This window comes from Phodopus roborovskii, unplaced genomic scaffold (genome assembly GCF_943737965.1).
Source record: "Phodopus roborovskii unplaced genomic scaffold, PHOROB, whole genome shotgun sequence".
NCBI classification, from domain to species: Eukaryota; Metazoa; Chordata; class Mammalia; order Rodentia; family Cricetidae; genus Phodopus; species Phodopus roborovskii.
In genome coordinates this window covers 30,966,342-30,984,672 of record NW_026126416.1, presented here as the reverse complement: position 1 = coordinate 30,984,672, position 18,331 = coordinate 30,966,342, and the positions used below count along the sequence as shown (strand labels likewise).

The following is an 18,331-nucleotide window of genomic DNA, read 5'->3' as shown; positions in this document are numbered from 1 at the left end:
CTGATATAGTGCCTGACAGAGGAGATAAACTTGAACGTGTTTATCCTGTTCTGGACCATGCTGGCTGACACGGTCTCCTCATACTCTGGCAGCCACTGACACCTTCCTTCTTTATGAAGGATGTTCTTCTACGTCCTGGTTATGAGTTCCTGGAAGAGGCTGGGTTCCCTTCCCTATTCCTTCATTTTAGTCTAGGGGATTTTCAGGCACTCGGAGGGGAGTTAAACAGGAGGCTGATTGTGGGTTCTGACTACTCCACTCACAGTCCACTCCACCCTCTGCTCTCCTCCCTACCTCCGGCTTTTTCTCCAGTGTGGAGTGAATGCTCACTTGAGCATCTCTTTTGCAAGGCCACACCAATGACCCCTGGTGTAATCCATGCACAGCCCCCTTCTCTAAGAGGCTCTGACACGTTCACCTCTGTTCCTGCTACCTTTGTAGGTGCTGTTGTTTAACACAGAGGAAGAGCGGCAGGCACTGGTAGAAAACATCAGGGGGGCTCTGAAGGAGAGTGAACTGAGTTTCCAGGAGTGGGAGCTGCGGGAGCAGGAGCTGATGAGGGCAGCAGTGACAAGGGAACAGCGGAGTCACCTCCTGGAGACTTTTTTCAGGCACCTTTTCTCCCAGGTGTGTGCATGGGATCGGATCTGGTGAAGTGTGTGTGTGTGTGTGTGTGTGTGTGTGTGTGTGTGTGAATGGGATCTGTGTGCATACACACACCTGTACCAAATATGGTGGCATCCTTACCTGCATGAGGCCATGGGGATGATCATTCAAAACTCAAGGTATGAATTCTTAGCTAAGTCTGTCATGATTTAGGTCAAGTCACCAGACTTATATGTTACTGTAGTCCTGGGCCAGAGACCAGATCTGGAGGAGTGGGGGGTAGGGGTATGTCCCAACAAATTAAGTTCAGCCACTTGCCTTACAAACCAAAGTAGTGGTGACTTATCAGGGAAGGAACCTAATCAACATAGTCATATTGAGAAGACAGAGCTGGAACATTTCAGCTCTGCAAACTGGCTCCAGAGAGTGGGTTACTCCATGTCACTTAGGGGAACATCCTGGTTTCCATGGCTTAGGTAGGCAGCCTCAGGTCCCATCATGGAGTACCAGCTTCTGTTTAGGGAGTAATCTCATCACGGGCTGATCTGCCTGCAGGTTCTGCTGTTCCTGAAGACCAAAGTGACTGCAGGTTTATGGCAGTAACTACTGAGTTCAGGGTTGTGGACCTCCTGAGAAACCTAATGTTGGTGCTGGGAACTAAACTTGGGAACCTTGGAAAGCAGTATTTGCTGTTAACTCCCTAGCCTTCTCTCCAGCCCTGGAAACTGAGACCCAAAGGAGACACACAAAACAGAGGCACAGATGTTGTGATTTCTTCTGCTTGGGGGCCACATGAAGAGCTGGTGCTCTTCTGTAAAAGCACTCTCTGAGTTCTTTTCACACTTCCTGTGGAGATGTCCCTACCTATCCCAGTCCTGTCTCCTGATGCAAGACTCCAGGAAGACAATGTGCAGGAATGAAGCAGAGCAAGCTGGTACTGTGTGGACCCTGAGAACCACAGTGCACCCCTTCTTTGGGGAGTGCACCATGGAACATTAATACCTATCGTATGGGCTTCTGAGAACTACTAGAAAGATGTGGAAAAATTAGACAGAAGGGAAAAATTAAATCTAGCCTGGATAGAATACTGGAGTGGAGATAGGAAATTAAAAATGCTGGAGTGGAGATAGGAGATTAAATGAAGCAAGCATGGTGGCACACACTTGTAATCTCAGCACTGTGAAGAGAGAGAAAAGGAGGTCGGTCTGGGAGTTCAAATCCAGCCTGTGTCAGAACCAAGGGAGTCTGTGGACTTTGTTCAATGATAAAGTCCTTTCTAGGTTCTGTCCCCAGCATGGGGCTCAGGGCAGACATAAATACAGCATGTGTCCCAAGAAGTTAATCGTTCTATTGGGATGGTGATGATAATCACCCAAAAGACTGGTGAGGGGTGAAGATTATAAAGGTGATCCAGCTAGAGAAGAAAAGCATGATGGAGGTAAGATTGTCAAGGACACAAGGTTAGGAAAATGTTTGTCCCAGGAGAAAGGCGTGGGTCAGACTGAGCAGAGGAGCACCGTAGAAGGGAGAAAATTAATGTCTGAGAAGGAGTAAGCTGGCTAGCTGGGAGAGAATTCACATAAGAGACCATCATTTAATGGGCTTTGTACATGAACTTAACCCTCCAACTATTGAATATGGAGTGTGCTGAAGAATGGGCTAGGTGCCCTCAGCTGATGGGGTGGGGCTCCTCGCTAGGGCACAAGTGGGATGTGGGCACCCGCACTCAGTTCAGATTTCACCAGGATGAAGGGAAGACCTTGTTCTGGAAGCTTAGTGACTGTTAGGTCTCCCCATAGCTGCCCTGTACCTTCTACTGTCAAACCATTCCCTACACAGCCTCTCTTGTTGATTTTCATAATAACTGTGAGATAAGTAGGGCAGGTAAGGAAGTGAAGCCCAGACAACGAAAGGGATGTGCCTGAGGTCATGTGGCACACAGACGGCAGGGTTGGGACATGAACCCAGGTCTCTTACCTCCAGCCCCAGGCTCTTTCTTGTTTGAAGCCACAGTGTTTGCCTCGTGAAAACACAGCCAGGCTTAGACTGAGCAGCTGTTGACAGGCAGGAAAAACAGGTATTATGGCCTGTGGCCTACCTGTTTCCCACAGTGTTCTCTTGATGGGGTAAGATGGAGATGGCCTGTAATAAGAATTCACCTCTCCCGACCGCTTTAGATATAAGACAGGCAAAGGATTCCCATAGTCTCAGGAACCCCAAAATGGGAGGACTTTGGCTTGGCTTGGATAGATCTGGGAGAGAATGTAGTTGGCAAGCAAGGCCTATCTTCAATTACATCTACTTTTTCTCTGAGTCATCTTCTCCCTGTGTCTCTTGAACACATCATGCTCAGGCCACAGCATATCTGGGACCTCTTGGTTCTAACTTCAAATACCCAGGTTGGGTCAAATGCTCATACTTGGTTCAGTTGCGTAAATGTAACTCGAAGACCTGGGCTGCTTATGAGAGGGTGTGCTGGACAAGTGCCTCAGAAAAGTGGCCCCACCAACCTGCAAGTGAGGGATGCCTTCTCTCCCCCTCCCCCACGTCTGCCTAAATGCAGGTGTTAGACATCAATCAGGCAGATGCAGGGACTTTGCCGCTGGACTCTTCCATGAAAGTGCGTGAGGCCCTGACCTGTGAGCTGAGCAGGGTTGAATTTGCAGACTCCCTGGGCCTCAAGCCCCAGGACATGTTTGTGGAGTCCATGTTTTCTCTGGCTGACAAAGATGGCAATGGCTACCTATCCTTCAGGGAGTTTCTGGACATCCTGGTGGTCTTCATGAAAGGTGAGAAAGGAGAAAACAATTGTTCGGACAGGGGCGGGGCCCTGACACTGAATTTGTGGCTGACCTATTGGAAACGCAGAGCCCTGAGGTTAGGTCTTTCTATGGCAGATGTGTGGGAGTCAAATAAGGGCTCTGGAGATTGGGTAGGGCTCTCCTCACAGACTCCTCCTTCTTTCAGGCTCCCCCGAGGAGAAGTCTCGCCTTATGTTCCGAATGTATGACTTTGATGGGAATGGCCTCATTTCCAAGGATGAGTTCATTAGGATGCTAAGGTTGGTCCTCTCCGACAGCCAGGAGAGTAAGTCAGGACAGGGACTTCCAGGAGGAAGAGGACCCATCAAAGTGTAGCTACAAAGGAGAAGTAGGAGGCCTCCTCCTTATCTCTCTAACCAGAGCCTTCTGGAACTAGTGGGGAACTTGGGATTCAGCTGCCTAGGACCCTGTTATGGGGGACCTGAAGGCCTGGAGGGATGGTCAGTGAACCTTTGTGTCTGGGCTTGGTGCCCTCTCCCAACCCTAGGTCCTTCATCGAGATCTCCAACAACTGCCTGTCCAAGGCCCAGCTGACTGAGGTGGTGGAGTCCATGTTCCGGGAGTCTGGCTTCCAGGACAAGGAGGAGTTGACCTGGGAAGACTTCCACTTCATGCTGCGGGACCACGACAACGACCTCCGGTTTACACAGCTCTGTGTCAAAGGTGGGGCTGCCTGGCCTGTGAAGATGGCTTATATGTCAGGCATAATTCTTACACACTTTTAGGAGCCCACACAAATAATGAAAAGCCAATGTAATAATGAATGTGTGATATAGCAGTGTGGATCATATTCTCTTTTAAACCCATTAATTATCAAACAACATTGCTTATTTATTTTTATTTGTATGGAGGAAAGGGACCAAGAAGACTAAAGTGCCTTGGGTCCATGAATGTAGCCTGGCTACTGCAGTGGGTGGGGTGAGGGTGGGGCGGGAGACAGTCTTGCTACATGCATGGCTGTGTGGCCTGGAACTTGCTGTGTACACCGGGTTGGCCTTGGACTTGTGATAGTCCTCCTGCTTCTACCTCCTAAGTGCTGAAATAACAAAAATGTATGCTACTGCACCCAGTTTGCGGTAGGAGGTGTTGACTGGAACCCTGCTTCTCTTGGATCCTTGCCAAAGCCACCCCACCCCTGCACCTCCAAGCTTAGTGCCCAGAGTAAGAAGGAAACAGTGTCTGTTACAACTCTACTCGGACCAGGCTACATTCTCAGCGACTAGGTTGTATGGTTCTGGACATAGGGTGGTATATTTGGGTTTTTCTTCCTCAACTCCCACCCTATCTCCTGGCTAAGCACTCAGAAAGTGTCTGCTGAGTACAGCAAGGCCAGATGCTACCATCCTGCCCCCTACTTCCTGCCCTACCTGTGTCTGGCTCAAACTCGTGGGGGGCCAGGATCTGAGTGAGGGAAGGGACCGATAACAAGCAGGGTGTCTGTGTGTGGCCTGCTCTGAGATGTCACAATGTCATTGTAGCTTGAGATTCTCCTTGGGACATGTTGAGACCAACTCCAGTCCTTCCTGTGATTATGAGAAAAGTGGGTGCTGGCAGCATGGCTGAGAGACAGAAGCAAGATGGGCAAGATGCAGATAAACTTGTGTGTAAGGCTTCCTCTGGCCTGAGGGCAGGGGGAGCTGGGCAAGGAAAGCTGATTCTGTAGCTTTTTGCTTTTCCTAGGAAGCCAAGCAATGGGCACTTGGGCCTGAGGGCAGAGGCCAGGGAAAACCCTGGAAGTGAGCCCAGCTGCACAGTCCTGGGGGCATTCAGGCCTGGTGTGACTGGGCAGGAACCGAGGAGTAAGCAGAAGACCAATAGTGTATAGTGCCTTGTTTCACTTTCAGTCATCACTCCTCTGTTGTTCCCTTCTGATCTTATTTGAAAAGACTTGACAAGACAAAAAAGGGCACAAGAATTTTACAAGCAGCCCTTCCCTTCACCAAGACCGAGTCTTGATTACTATTGCTCCACATGTGCTGTTTGCTGAACATCTGGAGAGTATAGATGTCTCTATTTGGTGTTAAACAATTGAATTTGAGGGAAGATGGTTTAGTGGTTAAGAGCACCTAATGCTCTCGTAGAGGACTGGGTTCAGTTCCCAGCACCCACATGGCTGCTCACAACCATTTGTAACCAAGTTCCAGAAGATTAGATGTCCTCTTCTGGCCATCTCAGGCATCAGGCATCCATGTGATAAACATAAATTCATGGATACAAATACTCATTAACATAAATCTAAAATAAGTTAAACACTTGAATTTCATGTAGTTCAGCTTATCACAAGCTAAGACATCTTTGGGGTTGGTTCAGAGTGTAACAGTACCCTGGAGGCTCCGGGGCTCCTGTAAGAACTTGGATTTGCCAGGCAGTTCATGCTTTTAACTTCGGTACACAGGAGGCAGAGGCAGGGGAATCTCTGTGAGTTCAAGACCAGTCTGGTCTACAAAGAGCCCTCCAGGACAGCCAGGGCTGTCACACAGAGAAACTTTGTCTCAACCCTTCCCCTGCCCCCCACTCCAAAAAAAAAAAAAAAAAAAAAAAAAAAAAAAGATCTTGGACAGGAACAATGAGATGAAGTTTCCAATATTTTATTATGAACATTTCCAAACACAGAAAGACTTCTAGCTACCACTGACTGTTAAATAGGTGAGCCCAGTTCTCACTGGAGCCAAGAGCTGAGACTGGGGTCCCCAGAGGCAGGATCGCCTCTGGATGGAGACTTTCTACAGGTTTGAACACAGGAGCCACGCTCTCCTAGACTCTGAGCTCCGAGCTGTTCCCTCACCAAACTCTGCATCATAGGGGTGGAAGTGCCTGAAGTCATCAAGAACCTCTGCCGCCGAGCCTCCTACATCAGCCAGGAGAAGATCTGGTAAGCTTCTGTCTGGGCATATTAGGTAGTTGTCATTTTGTCCCTAGAATGGTTGAGGTTGGGTGACCTCCCATCCCATGCAAGGAGAAAAAGGGCCCAGTTCTTTCAAGTGGATTCATCCTGCATCAGGATGAGGAGAAAGCCTGCTGAATTTCGGCAAAGCTCACCACTGGGGCCAAATATCCTTGCAGCAGACATGGTTTTATATGGAGACCTCCACTGGGACTCACTCTACCTACCTATCTGTGGGACTCCTGCTGTCCTGTGTGGAGGATTTTGATCTTTCCTGGGCAAAGTTGTTTTGGAGGCAGAGCAGGGCAGCAGGAGATTGGATAGTAGATATTTTTTGCTTTTCGTCCCTAGCCCTTCACCCAGAATGAGTGCCCACTGTGCCCGCAATGCCACCAGGACTGAGGCATCACCACAGAGACTACAGTGTCCCAGGGACATAGACCCTCCTCAAGAGATTCGACGGAGGTTTGGCAAGAAGTATGCCTGCTTTGCCCCTAAAGGCTATGCATCCCTTCAACAATCCATTGCATGGTGCTGGGTCCTCTGCTTTATGGGCAGATTAATATCTCTGCCCCAGAATGCTTTGATGCAATGATTCTGGTGAGCCTGTCACTACAGTTCCCTACTGATGAATGTTAGAGTTGTAGGAAGGGCAAGAGCTTCAGGACTGCAGGGTGCTTTCTCACCTCTGTCTGGGAAGTCAGGGAGGCCCTTCACAGAGGCTCTGCCTAGTTAGATTTTTGCAGCTGAGATAAAACCATGACCAAAAGCAACTTGGGGAGAAAAGGGCTTATTTAGCTTACAGGTTACAATCTATCATACAAAGAGGCCTCGGCAGGAACTCAAGGCAGGAGCTTGAAGCAGAAACCACAGAAACACTGGTTTCTGGCTTGCTTCTTCTAGTTTGTTTGGCTAGCTTTAGTATACAGACAGCCTAGGCACACCTGCCTAGGGATGACACTGCCCACAGTGAACTGGGCCTGCCTACATCAGTTAACAAAAAATGCCCCAGACATGCCAGTCTGATGGGGGTAATTCCTCAATTAAGGTTCCTGCTTCCCAGATGTGTGAGGTGAACAACTAAAGCTAGCTATGACCTGCCCCTTGAGCCTTCTAAAGACTCACTGTGGGTACCTGGTAGGAACTAGAGAAGGAGGAGAAGGGACTGTCTGTGAATGGACCCTGGTGTAGATGGAGTCGTGTATCCCCAGAGTTGAAATAACCACTTAGAAGTCTGCCTTCACCTAGACAGTAGGCACAGCCTTCAGATCTGAACCCTGCTTCATGAGACTGTCCTTCCCCAGGCTGCTCCTCAGAGATACCCCCTTGGGGTAAGCAGGGTTCCATCGGTATAGAGTCCCACAGGCCAAAGGCTAAAGCTTCTTGTCTCCCAGGGTAACTTCGTTCCAGCCCTTGCTGTTCACTGAGGCACACCGAGAGAAGTTTCAACATAGCCGCCGCCACCAGACGTTGCAGCAGTTCAAGCGCTTCGTTGAGAACTACCGGCGCCACATTGGCTGTGTGGCAGTGTTCTATGCCATCACTGGGGCGCTCTTCCTGGAGAGGGCCTACTGTGAGTGACTTCAAAAACCGCAAGTCTGGGGCCTGGGACTAGGGCCTATTGTGAATGACACACATCCCGTGGTGATGGGTTGCTGCAGTAAGTGACAATAGCATCGCCTACAACTGCACGGTTTTCCCTCCACAGACTACGCTTTTGCAGCACACCACAGTGGCATCACGGATACCACCCGCGTGGGCATCATCCTGTCCCGGGGCACAGCAGCCAGCATCTCCTTCATGTTTTCTTACATCCTGCTCACCATGTGTCGCAACCTCATCACCTTCTTGCGGGAGACCTTCCTCAACCGCTACATTCCCTTTGATGCGGCTGTGGACTTCCATCGCCTCATCGCCTCCACGGCCATCGTCCTCACAGGCAGGGGCTGCTGCTCTCGGGTTCTGTCGGTGCCTCCTGCCCTTGCTGGCTTCTCCTCCTCTGATGCTCCTCCCTATTTCCACTTGCATTTAACTTTAATGTGGATCCCGGGTGACCTTCTCCATAAGGATGGAGTTAGCTTGGCTGTGGGATAAAACCCAAGAGCCCACCCTGCCTGAAAGGCTTTTCATATATTCTCAAGGACATCCCTTAACTTGTAAATGACAATCTACTGAGACTCCAGCACAAGGGAACAAATTATTGCTTCCCTGGTTCTTATGCTTTAAAACAGAAACGTGAACTAAACCAAAGGAATGGGCTTCTAATAGCATAATTTCAGACCCATGTGGTTGTGTTTGTGGGTGGAATGGAGGGGACCAGGAGGTTGATTACAAGTCAGCAGCCCTGATCCCAAGGGTGCTGTTTCAGTCCTCCATGTCTGTTTGGCCCTTGGATGGGTTGAGTGTCCTGACTCAGCTAGCTGTCCCTGGGCTCATCACCCTGTCTGTCTTTCTTAGTCTTACATAGTGCTGGCCATGTAGTGAACGTGTACCTGTTCTCCATCAGTCCACTCAGTGTCCTCTCTTGCCTCTTCCCTGGCCTCTTCCATGACAACGGGTAGGTGTGTGTGTCAGGAGTGTATTTCTTGGAGGTAGAAGATAAAAGTCTTGACCCAGATAACAGTGTCACTTTCTGGGGTGGGTGGTTGTGCGGCTCCTCTGGGGACTCTAGGAGAGGGCCTAGAGAACTCACCTCAGGACTCTGCTGTGCCTTCCACTCAGGTCAGAGTTCCCTCAGAAGTATTACTGGTGGTTCTTCCAGACTGTCCCAGGTGAGAACTCTTCCCTTCTCTGAATGTCTAGGCTTGACTCCAAACCCCAGGCTCTGGGTTCTGTCTATCACTGAGCAGCCAAACTCATTCAACTCGGACTCTGCCCTCTGGCCGAGAAGACACTTCTGGGCAGTAAGAGACTTAGATGACTACATTACAGCTTCCCCCAACTTTGGGCTAGTTCCCCTCCAGGAGGGGCTTACTGGTCCCTAGTCTGGACTGGTTCACTGAGGGTTGGGAATAGGCTTCTCTTCACAATATTTACACCTACCATGACCATTGCTTGGAGGAATGCTGTGCCCTAGCTACATAAGGACCAGGCTTTTGTTCTTTCTTCCTTTCTTCCTTCCTTCCTTCCTTCCTTCCTTCCTTCCTTTCTTTCTTTCTTTCTTTCTTTCTTTCTTTCTTTCTTTCTTTCTTTCTTTCTCTCTTTCAATCAAGCCAGACAGAAGCCTCTACCCACACCATAATATGTCTTGACAAAGGTTGGGACCATTCCTAGTTTACTACAATCGCCCATTTCAGAGCTAATAGCTGTGAATCTATTAAGGCTTGTCCTAAACCTATCTATATTTTCAGTCCATTCCTTCCTTGGGGTAATGTGTTTTTCATTCTCAGTCCTTTCAGTGGAATACAGCAGTTTTTTTTTTTTTTTTAATCCTACCGCTTTGAACTTCAGAGGGTGCTTGCCTACTTCTGCACTCGGGGATTTGGTGGATAAGGCTGAATTTATGCTCCTCTCTCTGTTCACAACTTCACAGGCTGTGGTTCAATCCCTTTTTAACCTTTGCTTTTCCATACATCAGGACTCTAATCTTCCTAATTACTGTCTTCCTCCTCCTTGATCACAAGAGGGTAGATAGTCTGTGTTTCCACACCCCATCCTGGCTTCAGCATGACCCTTTCTGTAGCGCTGGCATGGGATCCTCCGTGAAAGATGGGTCTTTCTATCAACTCCAGGCTGGATGCGGGACTGTCAACTTGCTGGTTTAGTACGGCCCCATGCACGAACTGGTTCGGAGTTCATGTCATGCCCTGTGTTAACCAAGTAGTGTGGTGTAGTTTTTGATCCCATGGTGACAGCGCCTGATATTTCCAGTGTCTCACCTATAGATTTCTGTGCGCTCATTCTGTACACACATTTATACAAAGCCTGCAATATGCCAGGCCCTGCCTCAGTCAGCAGGGTCAGTGATGAGACGGCCTAGTGTTGCTCTTCAGGACCTGGGGGCCCGAAAAAGGACAGACATTAAAAGAAAATATGGTGACATAAGTGGAAAGGACACAGCTATGGAAGATGGATGGGCAGGGTCTGTTGGAATGAAAGGTACCTATGACCTGGGGTGTGCAGCGAGGAGAAGAGAGAGGCTCCTTAAGTTCAAGAGCACTTTGTCACCCTTCCACCTCAGAACACCCTCCACAGAGCACTGCCCTTCAGTCTACTGCCCGTTCCTCTTCACAGGCCTCACCGGGGTCCTGCTGCTCCTGGCCCTGGCCATCATGTACGTGTTCGCCTCCCACCACTTTCGCCGCCGCAGTTTCCGAGGATTCTGGCTGACCCACCACCTCTACATTTTTGTCTACATCCTGGTGAGGGTTTTGGCTGTGAGCCGGGCCAGTGGGTACAGGCAAGACATTCCTAGGGAGGCACTGAGGGCTGGGACATTGCTTTTCCATCCCCTTAGTTATTTCAAGCATTCACTTCCCCACATCCCTCTACAAAGATGGAAATTACAGTGTGTGGCTCTGCAGTAGGCTGGCCTCATTATGCACCTCTCAGAAGGTCCCTCCCTGCCATGGGTTTCTTTTGTAGCAGCCCATCCAGGCGCAATCACATTCCTCAGACTCCCCCACACCATTTTCCAGTCCTTCTCTACCTTTGTGTGGCTGGTCTTTGGTTCCTGGGTGGACTGCTTGAACCTTAGGGAGGAATTACTCTTTTAGAGAAACTTAAATGGGTTCTGTTTTTGTCCCGATCTCATCCGAGAATGGATTAGCCATATCACCCAAACAAACAACACCTATACAGTTAATAAGAATGCTCAAAACACCAGCCTGACTGCTGATAAGATGGGACTTTAAGTCCACCTTGTTAGGTTTTGGGTGGGGCTGAAGGACACTGGCGTAGATTCATGGAGAAAGGGAGTTTATCAGAAATGTTATTAACACATGGACAGACAGAGGTGTAATAGTATGGTCTGGGCTCCAAGGAGAGTTCAGGCCACAACACCAGAGACAGACAGAATGGCTGGGTCTCTGAAGATTGTCAGAGGTTAGGTGGCACCTTTTGAGAATGGGGGAGGTTAACAGCAAGGGCCTGCAGCCAGAAGGAAGCGGGAGAAGGGCGTGGAGAACAGAATGTGGCACCCTCTGATGTAGGCTCACTTCCCCACAAGTTGTCATGGCTTTGGCTAGTCAGCTAACTCGGGACTCAGACAATGTCTGTCAGTATCCGAGAGCAGACCCTGGCAGAAGCTTGATTCTAACGTTGCCATTCTTACACACCTATCGTGTTTCCTTCTCAACCTGGGCCCCATGATTTCTGGCCTTCACATCCCCTCTCTTTTCCTGTTCCCTTCACCCTCTACTGTGTTGTCATCAGCTGAGTTCCTGAGCTGACTCTGACCTGGGTCCCTGTGCTGGCCATCTTCCTCAGGTCCACAGTATTCCCCAAAGAGTACCCTAAGGTGACTGAGAAGTTAAAGCAAGTCTCAGGCCCTAACTTTCCCACCGATTGATTGATGGCTTGGCTGCTAGCATTCAAAGAGCCCAAAGTCCCCAGCACTAGCACTTTTATCTCCTAGCAGAACAGTATACAGGGATCTCCTTTGTTCTGAGGTGAAGAATGTACCACTGTCTGGGTGTGGCTGGATCCCGTTATCCCACCTCCCTCCTCCCAGATGCAGCTGTCCTCACTGACAGTGGAGAGGACATCCTGCCTGTGGCTCAGCACATCCTGATTTTGAAATAACTATCTGCCTTGGCGTAGGATATTTCCTAGAACTGCTGATGTTAGTTTCCAAAGAATCTCTCCCTCCTTTGGGAGCTCTAGTTAACTAATTTCCTCCTCCCCTCCTCCCTACCCAATAATAGGTGGAGCCCTAGCCTACTGCCTACTGCTTTTGCTGAGAAAAACGTTCTTTCTTATTCATGGTGATAAAACAAGTAGGGAGATTCAGTAGAGTGGTGAGCTTGATTCCCTAAGTCCAAGACTGCTTTCTGATTCATTGCTGCATTGTAGACATCGCTGGCTTGCTGGGCAGCCCTAGCCCAGCAGATTGAGAGCATTTCACCTGGATGGGGAGATCAGGGCCAAAGCAACTTCTTCTTCTCACTTATCACAGGGGGTAGAGGGAGGCCCTTAGCTCTGAGCAGAAAGTAAAGTGATAAATAAGTAAAGGACTCCAATATAGAGCAGGGTCAAAGCAACTTCTTTCCTCTTATCACAGGAGGGTGGAGGGAGCAAACTCTGAGAAAGAATGTCTAGGCTGACAACTCAGCCTAGACTAAACTTCTTTCTCAACCACCTGTGGAACCCTTGACTGGAGAAGGAATTCCTGAACAAGAGACCTGAATTCAATGAAATAGATAGCAACAAAGGGCCTCTTCTGCCCTAACTCTGTGGGAAGTCCAACAGAGGTGGCAACTTGAACCCCTGCCCATAAGAATTTAGGATTTGCTGCAGGGACCAATGATACATGGACACCAAACAGAAGGAATGCTGAGCAGTGAGCCACAGGGAGTGGTGGAGGACAGTTTCACTTACACTGAACTGGCTAGGGGCAACGTTGAGAGAAAATGGGACTTCAGCCGTAGCTTTAGAAGAGATAAGCTAAACAATGACAAGGCTGAGTGGAAACTGAAGAGCAATCCAGGTAGAAGGACCTAGGTAGACGGGCACAGGAACAGTAATGGTGAGAACGGTGACAGCATATTCCGGGGACAGAGGAGACAGGCCTGGGTAGTGGCAGGACATGCTGCTGACATGTGGGGGTGGCTGATGATCAGAGAGGCCGTGCTATATGGTGGAACACAGAAAGAAAAGTGCAGCGGGTGAGGAAACTAGGCTTGGACCACACCCATGGTTGGGGTGGCAAATGGAAAGGGGCCAGCGCAGGAGCTGGAAAATGAGTGGCCAGGGAGGCTGAGGCAGAACTAGCAGAACATTGTTGCTGAGGTAGCAGTAAAACAGGGAAGTGAGGAGGGGTCATTAGTATCTCATGCTGCAGAAAGGGAGCTGGTTTGTCTTAAAGAAGACCTTGCCATGGGGCCCAGTATCATGAGCCTGTAGTCCCAGCTACTTGGGAGACAGAAGTAGGAGGACTGCAAGTTCAGAGCCTGCCTGGTCTGGAGAGTGAGTTTAAGGCTAGTCTACTCAAATCATTAAGACTACTTCAAAATAAAAAGCAAGGAAAAGCTGGGATGTAGCTCTGTGGTAGAAAACTTATCTAGCACACAGATTCTCTGGGTTTAATCCATAGAGAACAAAAGAAAAGGAAGACCTGCCAGGTTGTTTCCCAGAAAAGATAGATTAGTTAGATGTTCTTAGCCACCAAAAGGTAGAATAAGCAGGGGATCCCCTTCTCCAACAATTACTGAGTCCCAAATGTGTATCCAGCAGGCGTTACAAAGATCCAAGACAATGCTAGCACAGTGCCCGCCTCCTTAGACAATTCAGGAAAATAACATCCATGTAACTCAACCAAAGCTGGTTATGGATGACTGAAGACTAAGTTAAGAAAGAGATTATGTTATGATGTGACAGACATTAGGCAGAGGAGGTGTCATTTCTGCCAAGACCCTTGGAAAAGGGGATGGAGAAGCCATGGGAAGAATTAGGGGTAGGATAGCCCAGGCTTCTCAAAGATTCTGAACCCAAAAGGACTGTGTTTGAGGACCAGGGAGGAAGAACCAGCTAATAGGATTCTAGAGGATGCAAGGCCTGAAGATACAATGAGAAATTCACTAAAGCTTTTTAGGGAGAGGACAATGGCCAAATGTGTTGTTGCAGGCTTGTAAATCCTGCACTTAGAAGTCTGAGGCAGGAAGATTGACATCAACCCAAGGCCAGCCTGGGCTACATCTGAGATATTCTCTCTGTCTATCTCTGTCTCTCTCACATACACCCCACTGGATTATCTTACAGAATCCAGGTGGGAGTCAACTTGGCTATGTGTGGAATGGTAGTATTCCTTTGGAGTGCTCTAGGGGATGGAGGTGGGAGTGATTGTCTTAGAATAGTGAAGGAATTGATTCATGTGGGGTGGGGAATGGACACACCATGGGTTCCACGGTTTGTTGTGGGTACCACTTCATCTGAGCTGTATTCTCCACTCTGTGCAGCTCATCATCCATGGCAGCTTTGCTCTGATCCAGATGCCCCGATTCCACATCTTCTTCCTGGTCCCAGCAATTATCTATGTGGGGGACAAGCTGGTGAGCCTGAGCCGGAAGAAGGTGGAGATCAGCGTGGTGAAGGCTGAGCTGCTGCCTTCAGGTACAAACCTGGAGACTGTGAGGGAACCAGATTGGTTACTAAGGCAACTGACTGCACAAGCAGTGCCTAGACAGATACAGTCTACTGGCAGGCCCAGTGGAGGTGGAAGGGACCTGGGGTCATTGGGAAGAGTAATCTGATGAGAAATGTTCTTTGCTAGAGGACTGGGCCCTTCCTAAGACAGAGAGTGGAGGAGCCCAGGCCAGACTTCCCTTGCCCTGTTCACCCCCAGCTCCTCCTCAAGGCAGGCTTCTAGCATGGGAATGTCTGCCTTGTCATCAAAGCTGAGGCTATAGTTGGAGGACCTTCCTGGGGGCCATACTGTTGCTGGTTCAAGGCCACAGTCTCTGACATCATCCCTTCCCAGGAGTGACCCACCTGCGGTTCCAGAGGCCCCAGGGCTTTGAGTATAAGTCAGGGCAGTGGGTGAGGATCGCGTGCCTGGCTCTGGGAACCACCGAGTACCACCCCTTCACACTGACCTCAGCACCCCACGAGGACACACTCAGCCTGCACATCCGGGCAGCTGGACCCTGGACCACCCGCCTCAGGGAGATCTACTCACCTCCGACTGGTGACACCTGTGCCAGATACCCAAAGGTGCCGAGACTTCAAGCCAGATATCTCCACACTTCTCTATCTCCCTAGCATCGCCAGGCTCCCTCCTGCGCTGCCCCTCACTGAATCTAGAGACTGGTTGTCCCAGAGAACATCACAAGCCCAACCCCACCCTGTATTCTGCCTGATGTCACCTAAACTCCCTTTTCCTGGCACCATTTCTGGCTTCAGAATGATGGCTAAGCTGAATTTTAAAAACGACTGCCTCCCTACAGCTGTACCTCGACGGACCATTTGGAGAGGGACACCAGGAGTGGCATAAGTTTGAGGTGTCGGTGCTGGTGGGAGCTGGAATTGGGGTCACCCCCTTTGCCTCCATCCTCAAAGACCTGGTTTTCAAGTCATCAGTCAGCTGCCAAGTGTTCTGTAAGAAGGTGAGTGCCAACCCACGGTTCCCCCGGCACTGCCTGTATCTCCTGCCTGTGTTTGTGTCTCTACCATCTGGGCAAGGACAAGTTGGCTGGAAACCAGGAGAGGGGTGATGTGCTGGAAAGGTGCCAGGTTGTCCCGACAGGCAGAATTGGTATACTGATGTCTGTAGGACCCACCCAGTTTCTAAGAGCTTCTTCACTCAGCCATGGGGTGCCCCACACAGGAGGTGCTTGTGGGAGTCCCTCCAGGAAGGACTGAGGGAGGTAAAACAAAACACGCAACCAACCAACGAAACTGCATTCCCTCATCCAGAAGAGGCCAGCCCTTGGAGTGCTGGCGGGGAGAGGGAAGAACACCTTTGGGGTGGGGCACAAGTAAAACTGGCTCAGGTCTCAGGGTTGAGGGGAGGTGCCATGGTAGGGCTTGCAGGAGGGTTGGCCCTAGCAGCACAGCCAAGCCTTCAGGCCCCCTCCACACAGGCCCTTTTTCTGTAGTTAGGACCCAATGGCAGGCCCCTGCTTGTCTCTGTGGGCCTGGGAGTGAATCAGGTGTGCTGGAATGCAGCAGGCAGAGGCCCAGCCTACATGCTGTCAGCACTCAAAGGGTGACAGCCCCTTTCCTGTCCTTCAGTGCCCTCTCCTTTGTTCCTTCACCTGCAGCACCTGGCTTTTCCTCTTCAAAGTTGAAGTTGGCTCCCCCCATCCACCCAGACTTCCCCCCAGGCGAGCCTGCCTTTCACCATATCTCAGGCAGCTGGGGATCCCGAAGGTGGCTGCTCTGTGGTGAACTGCCCTTCAGGTCAAAGTTCTGCCTCTAGACAGCTGTTCAGAGGGGGCTAGCCTCCTGTCCTGGCTGCACCCACTGAAGGAAGTTCTGGAATGGGCTTGGCCTGAGGAAGTTGCTTCTGACCCAAAAGACCCTCAGCTCAGCTGAGGAAGGATCTTCGGTCTGGTCCCAGGGTGCCTCTCCTGTTCTACCTCTCTCCATCCGAGGGTAACCCATCTCTGACCTCAGAACCTCGGCCTACTTCCCATACGTTCTATTTCCCAGGTGGCCTAGGAACAGGCACAAACTGGCTTAGGTCAGGGTTCTGTGTTGAGGTCCCTGACATGTAGGGAGGCCAAGCTGAGCTGGCCCTGATCCCCAGCGTGTGCCCTCAGATCTACTTCATTTGGGTGACGAGGACTCAGCGGCAGTTTGAGTGGCTGGCTGACATCATCCGGGAGGTGGAGGAGAACGACCACCAGGACCTGGTGTCTGTGCACATCTACATTACCCAGCTGGCTGAGAAGTTTGACCTCAGGACCACCATGCTGGTAGGCAGGGCAGGTGGGACTCTATGAGGGCCAAGGGTTGGCTCCAGCTGTGCCCGGCTGTGACCCTCTCCTGACTTCCTTCTTCCCCAGTACATCTGTGAGCGGCACTTCCAGAAGGTGCTGAACAGGAGTTTGTTCACGGGCCTGCGCTCTGTCACCCACTTTGGCCGCCCTCCCTTTGAGCCTTTCTTCAACTCTCTGCAGGAAGTTCACCCCCAGGTAAGTCCACTCCACATCTTGGTTCTCTTCTCCTTGCTCCTTGGGTCTGAGCAAAGCTCCTCAACCAGCTCTGTCAAGGAAAGATGGCACAGCTGTGTACCTATTCCTCAGGAGATTGGTGGGTTACAGACTGGAAATGCACAGGTGGAGAGGGTCACCCTAAGGTGGTAAGGAAGGGAACAGAAATTTACTGACTGTGAAGCTTAAATTCATCCACCAAACAGGAGAGCTGAATAACAAATATTCCTTAGTATGCACACAAGACTACCCTGTCCCTAGATGGAACTAATTTCCACCATGAACAGTGAGTGGGCTGGCCACAGGTCCCATACAACAAGCTGTCCCTCGATTTGAACACTGATTAAGTTGGCCTTTTTACAGTGACCTAGCACTCACAAAAGTGAGCTAGATTTACAGTGAGCCAGCCCCCCTCATGCATGGAACAAAATATACCTTCAGGGGGAACACTGGATGGTTTTCAACGGAGCCAGAGAGCTAGACTACACCTTAAACATGAGCCTTGCTCTTTGTCTGAATACTGACCCAGCTCTGCCAGTAAACATGTTTGCCTTTGGTTTTTCCTTCTGCAACAGGTCCGAAAGATTGGAGTATTTAGTTGTGGTCCCCCTGGCATGACCAAGAATGTGGAGAAGGCCTGTCAGCTCATCAACAGGCAGGACCGGACTCATTTCTCTCACCATTATGAGAACTTCTAGGCCTCCTGCCCAGCAACTCTGCCCACTACTGCCCAGCAGAGCAGGGCTTTGGCCTGTCTTAACCCAGTACTTTCTTCCGGTTGCCTCAGCCTTGGCCCTCTTCCCGGTTGCCAGCTTGGTCCAGGTAGCCAAGCCCAGGCATCATGTGTAGACTCAGAGATCTCTAGGGCCAGAACGTATCTGAACTTGGAGAAGGGCACTGTTTAAGAACTAAAGGTTCAGAAGTAGGGGACGTTTTGGGTTGGGACAAAGTGAGGATCTTTCTAAGGAAAAAGGAAAATTCAGCATACAAGCTGTCAGGTTTAAACAGGTAACTGTGAGCCTGAGGATAAGGTCGTGGTATGGATGCTGGCATGTTTGAACTTTCTTCACTCTGTGACCTTCCTGTCTTCTGGGTTCCCCATTTTCAAAACGGTTGGGGGATGTCTTAGAGTGGTCGGGGGCAACTTATAGAAAGCCTCAGGGAACAGCCTAATTGCACAACGTAGTCAGAACTTTCCTTGCCCAATA

The 18,331-nt window shown here is 50.1% G+C and overlaps 1 protein-coding gene across 1 annotated transcript in view; it reads left to right on the top strand.

Moving 5' to 3' along the window:
- The window catches only part of Duox1 (dual oxidase 1), a 31,687-nt gene extending 13,373 nt beyond the window's left edge, over nucleotides 1-18,314 (top strand). Inside the window, exons 17-33 of the mRNA XM_051183534.1 lie at nucleotides 442-627; nucleotides 3,170-3,395; nucleotides 3,574-3,667; nucleotides 3,916-4,091; nucleotides 6,231-6,300; nucleotides 6,664-6,789; nucleotides 7,707-7,885; nucleotides 8,021-8,251; nucleotides 8,770-8,869; nucleotides 9,034-9,083; nucleotides 10,546-10,673; nucleotides 14,427-14,580; nucleotides 14,948-15,180; nucleotides 15,414-15,572; nucleotides 16,731-16,886; nucleotides 16,977-17,105; nucleotides 17,699-18,314. Of these exons, the coding sequence (XP_051039491.1) occupies nucleotides 442-627; nucleotides 3,170-3,395; nucleotides 3,574-3,667; nucleotides 3,916-4,091; nucleotides 6,231-6,300; nucleotides 6,664-6,789; nucleotides 7,707-7,885; nucleotides 8,021-8,251; nucleotides 8,770-8,869; nucleotides 9,034-9,083; nucleotides 10,546-10,673; nucleotides 14,427-14,580; nucleotides 14,948-15,180; nucleotides 15,414-15,572; nucleotides 16,731-16,886; nucleotides 16,977-17,105; nucleotides 17,699-17,821 (2,520 nt within the window). The 3' untranslated portion in view covers nucleotides 17,822-18,314. The remainder of the gene's footprint in view (nucleotides 1-441; nucleotides 628-3,169; nucleotides 3,396-3,573; nucleotides 3,668-3,915; nucleotides 4,092-6,230; nucleotides 6,301-6,663; nucleotides 6,790-7,706; nucleotides 7,886-8,020; nucleotides 8,252-8,769; nucleotides 8,870-9,033; nucleotides 9,084-10,545; nucleotides 10,674-14,426; nucleotides 14,581-14,947; nucleotides 15,181-15,413; nucleotides 15,573-16,730; nucleotides 16,887-16,976; nucleotides 17,106-17,698) is intronic.
- Nucleotides 18,315-18,331: the final 17 nt, after the last annotated feature.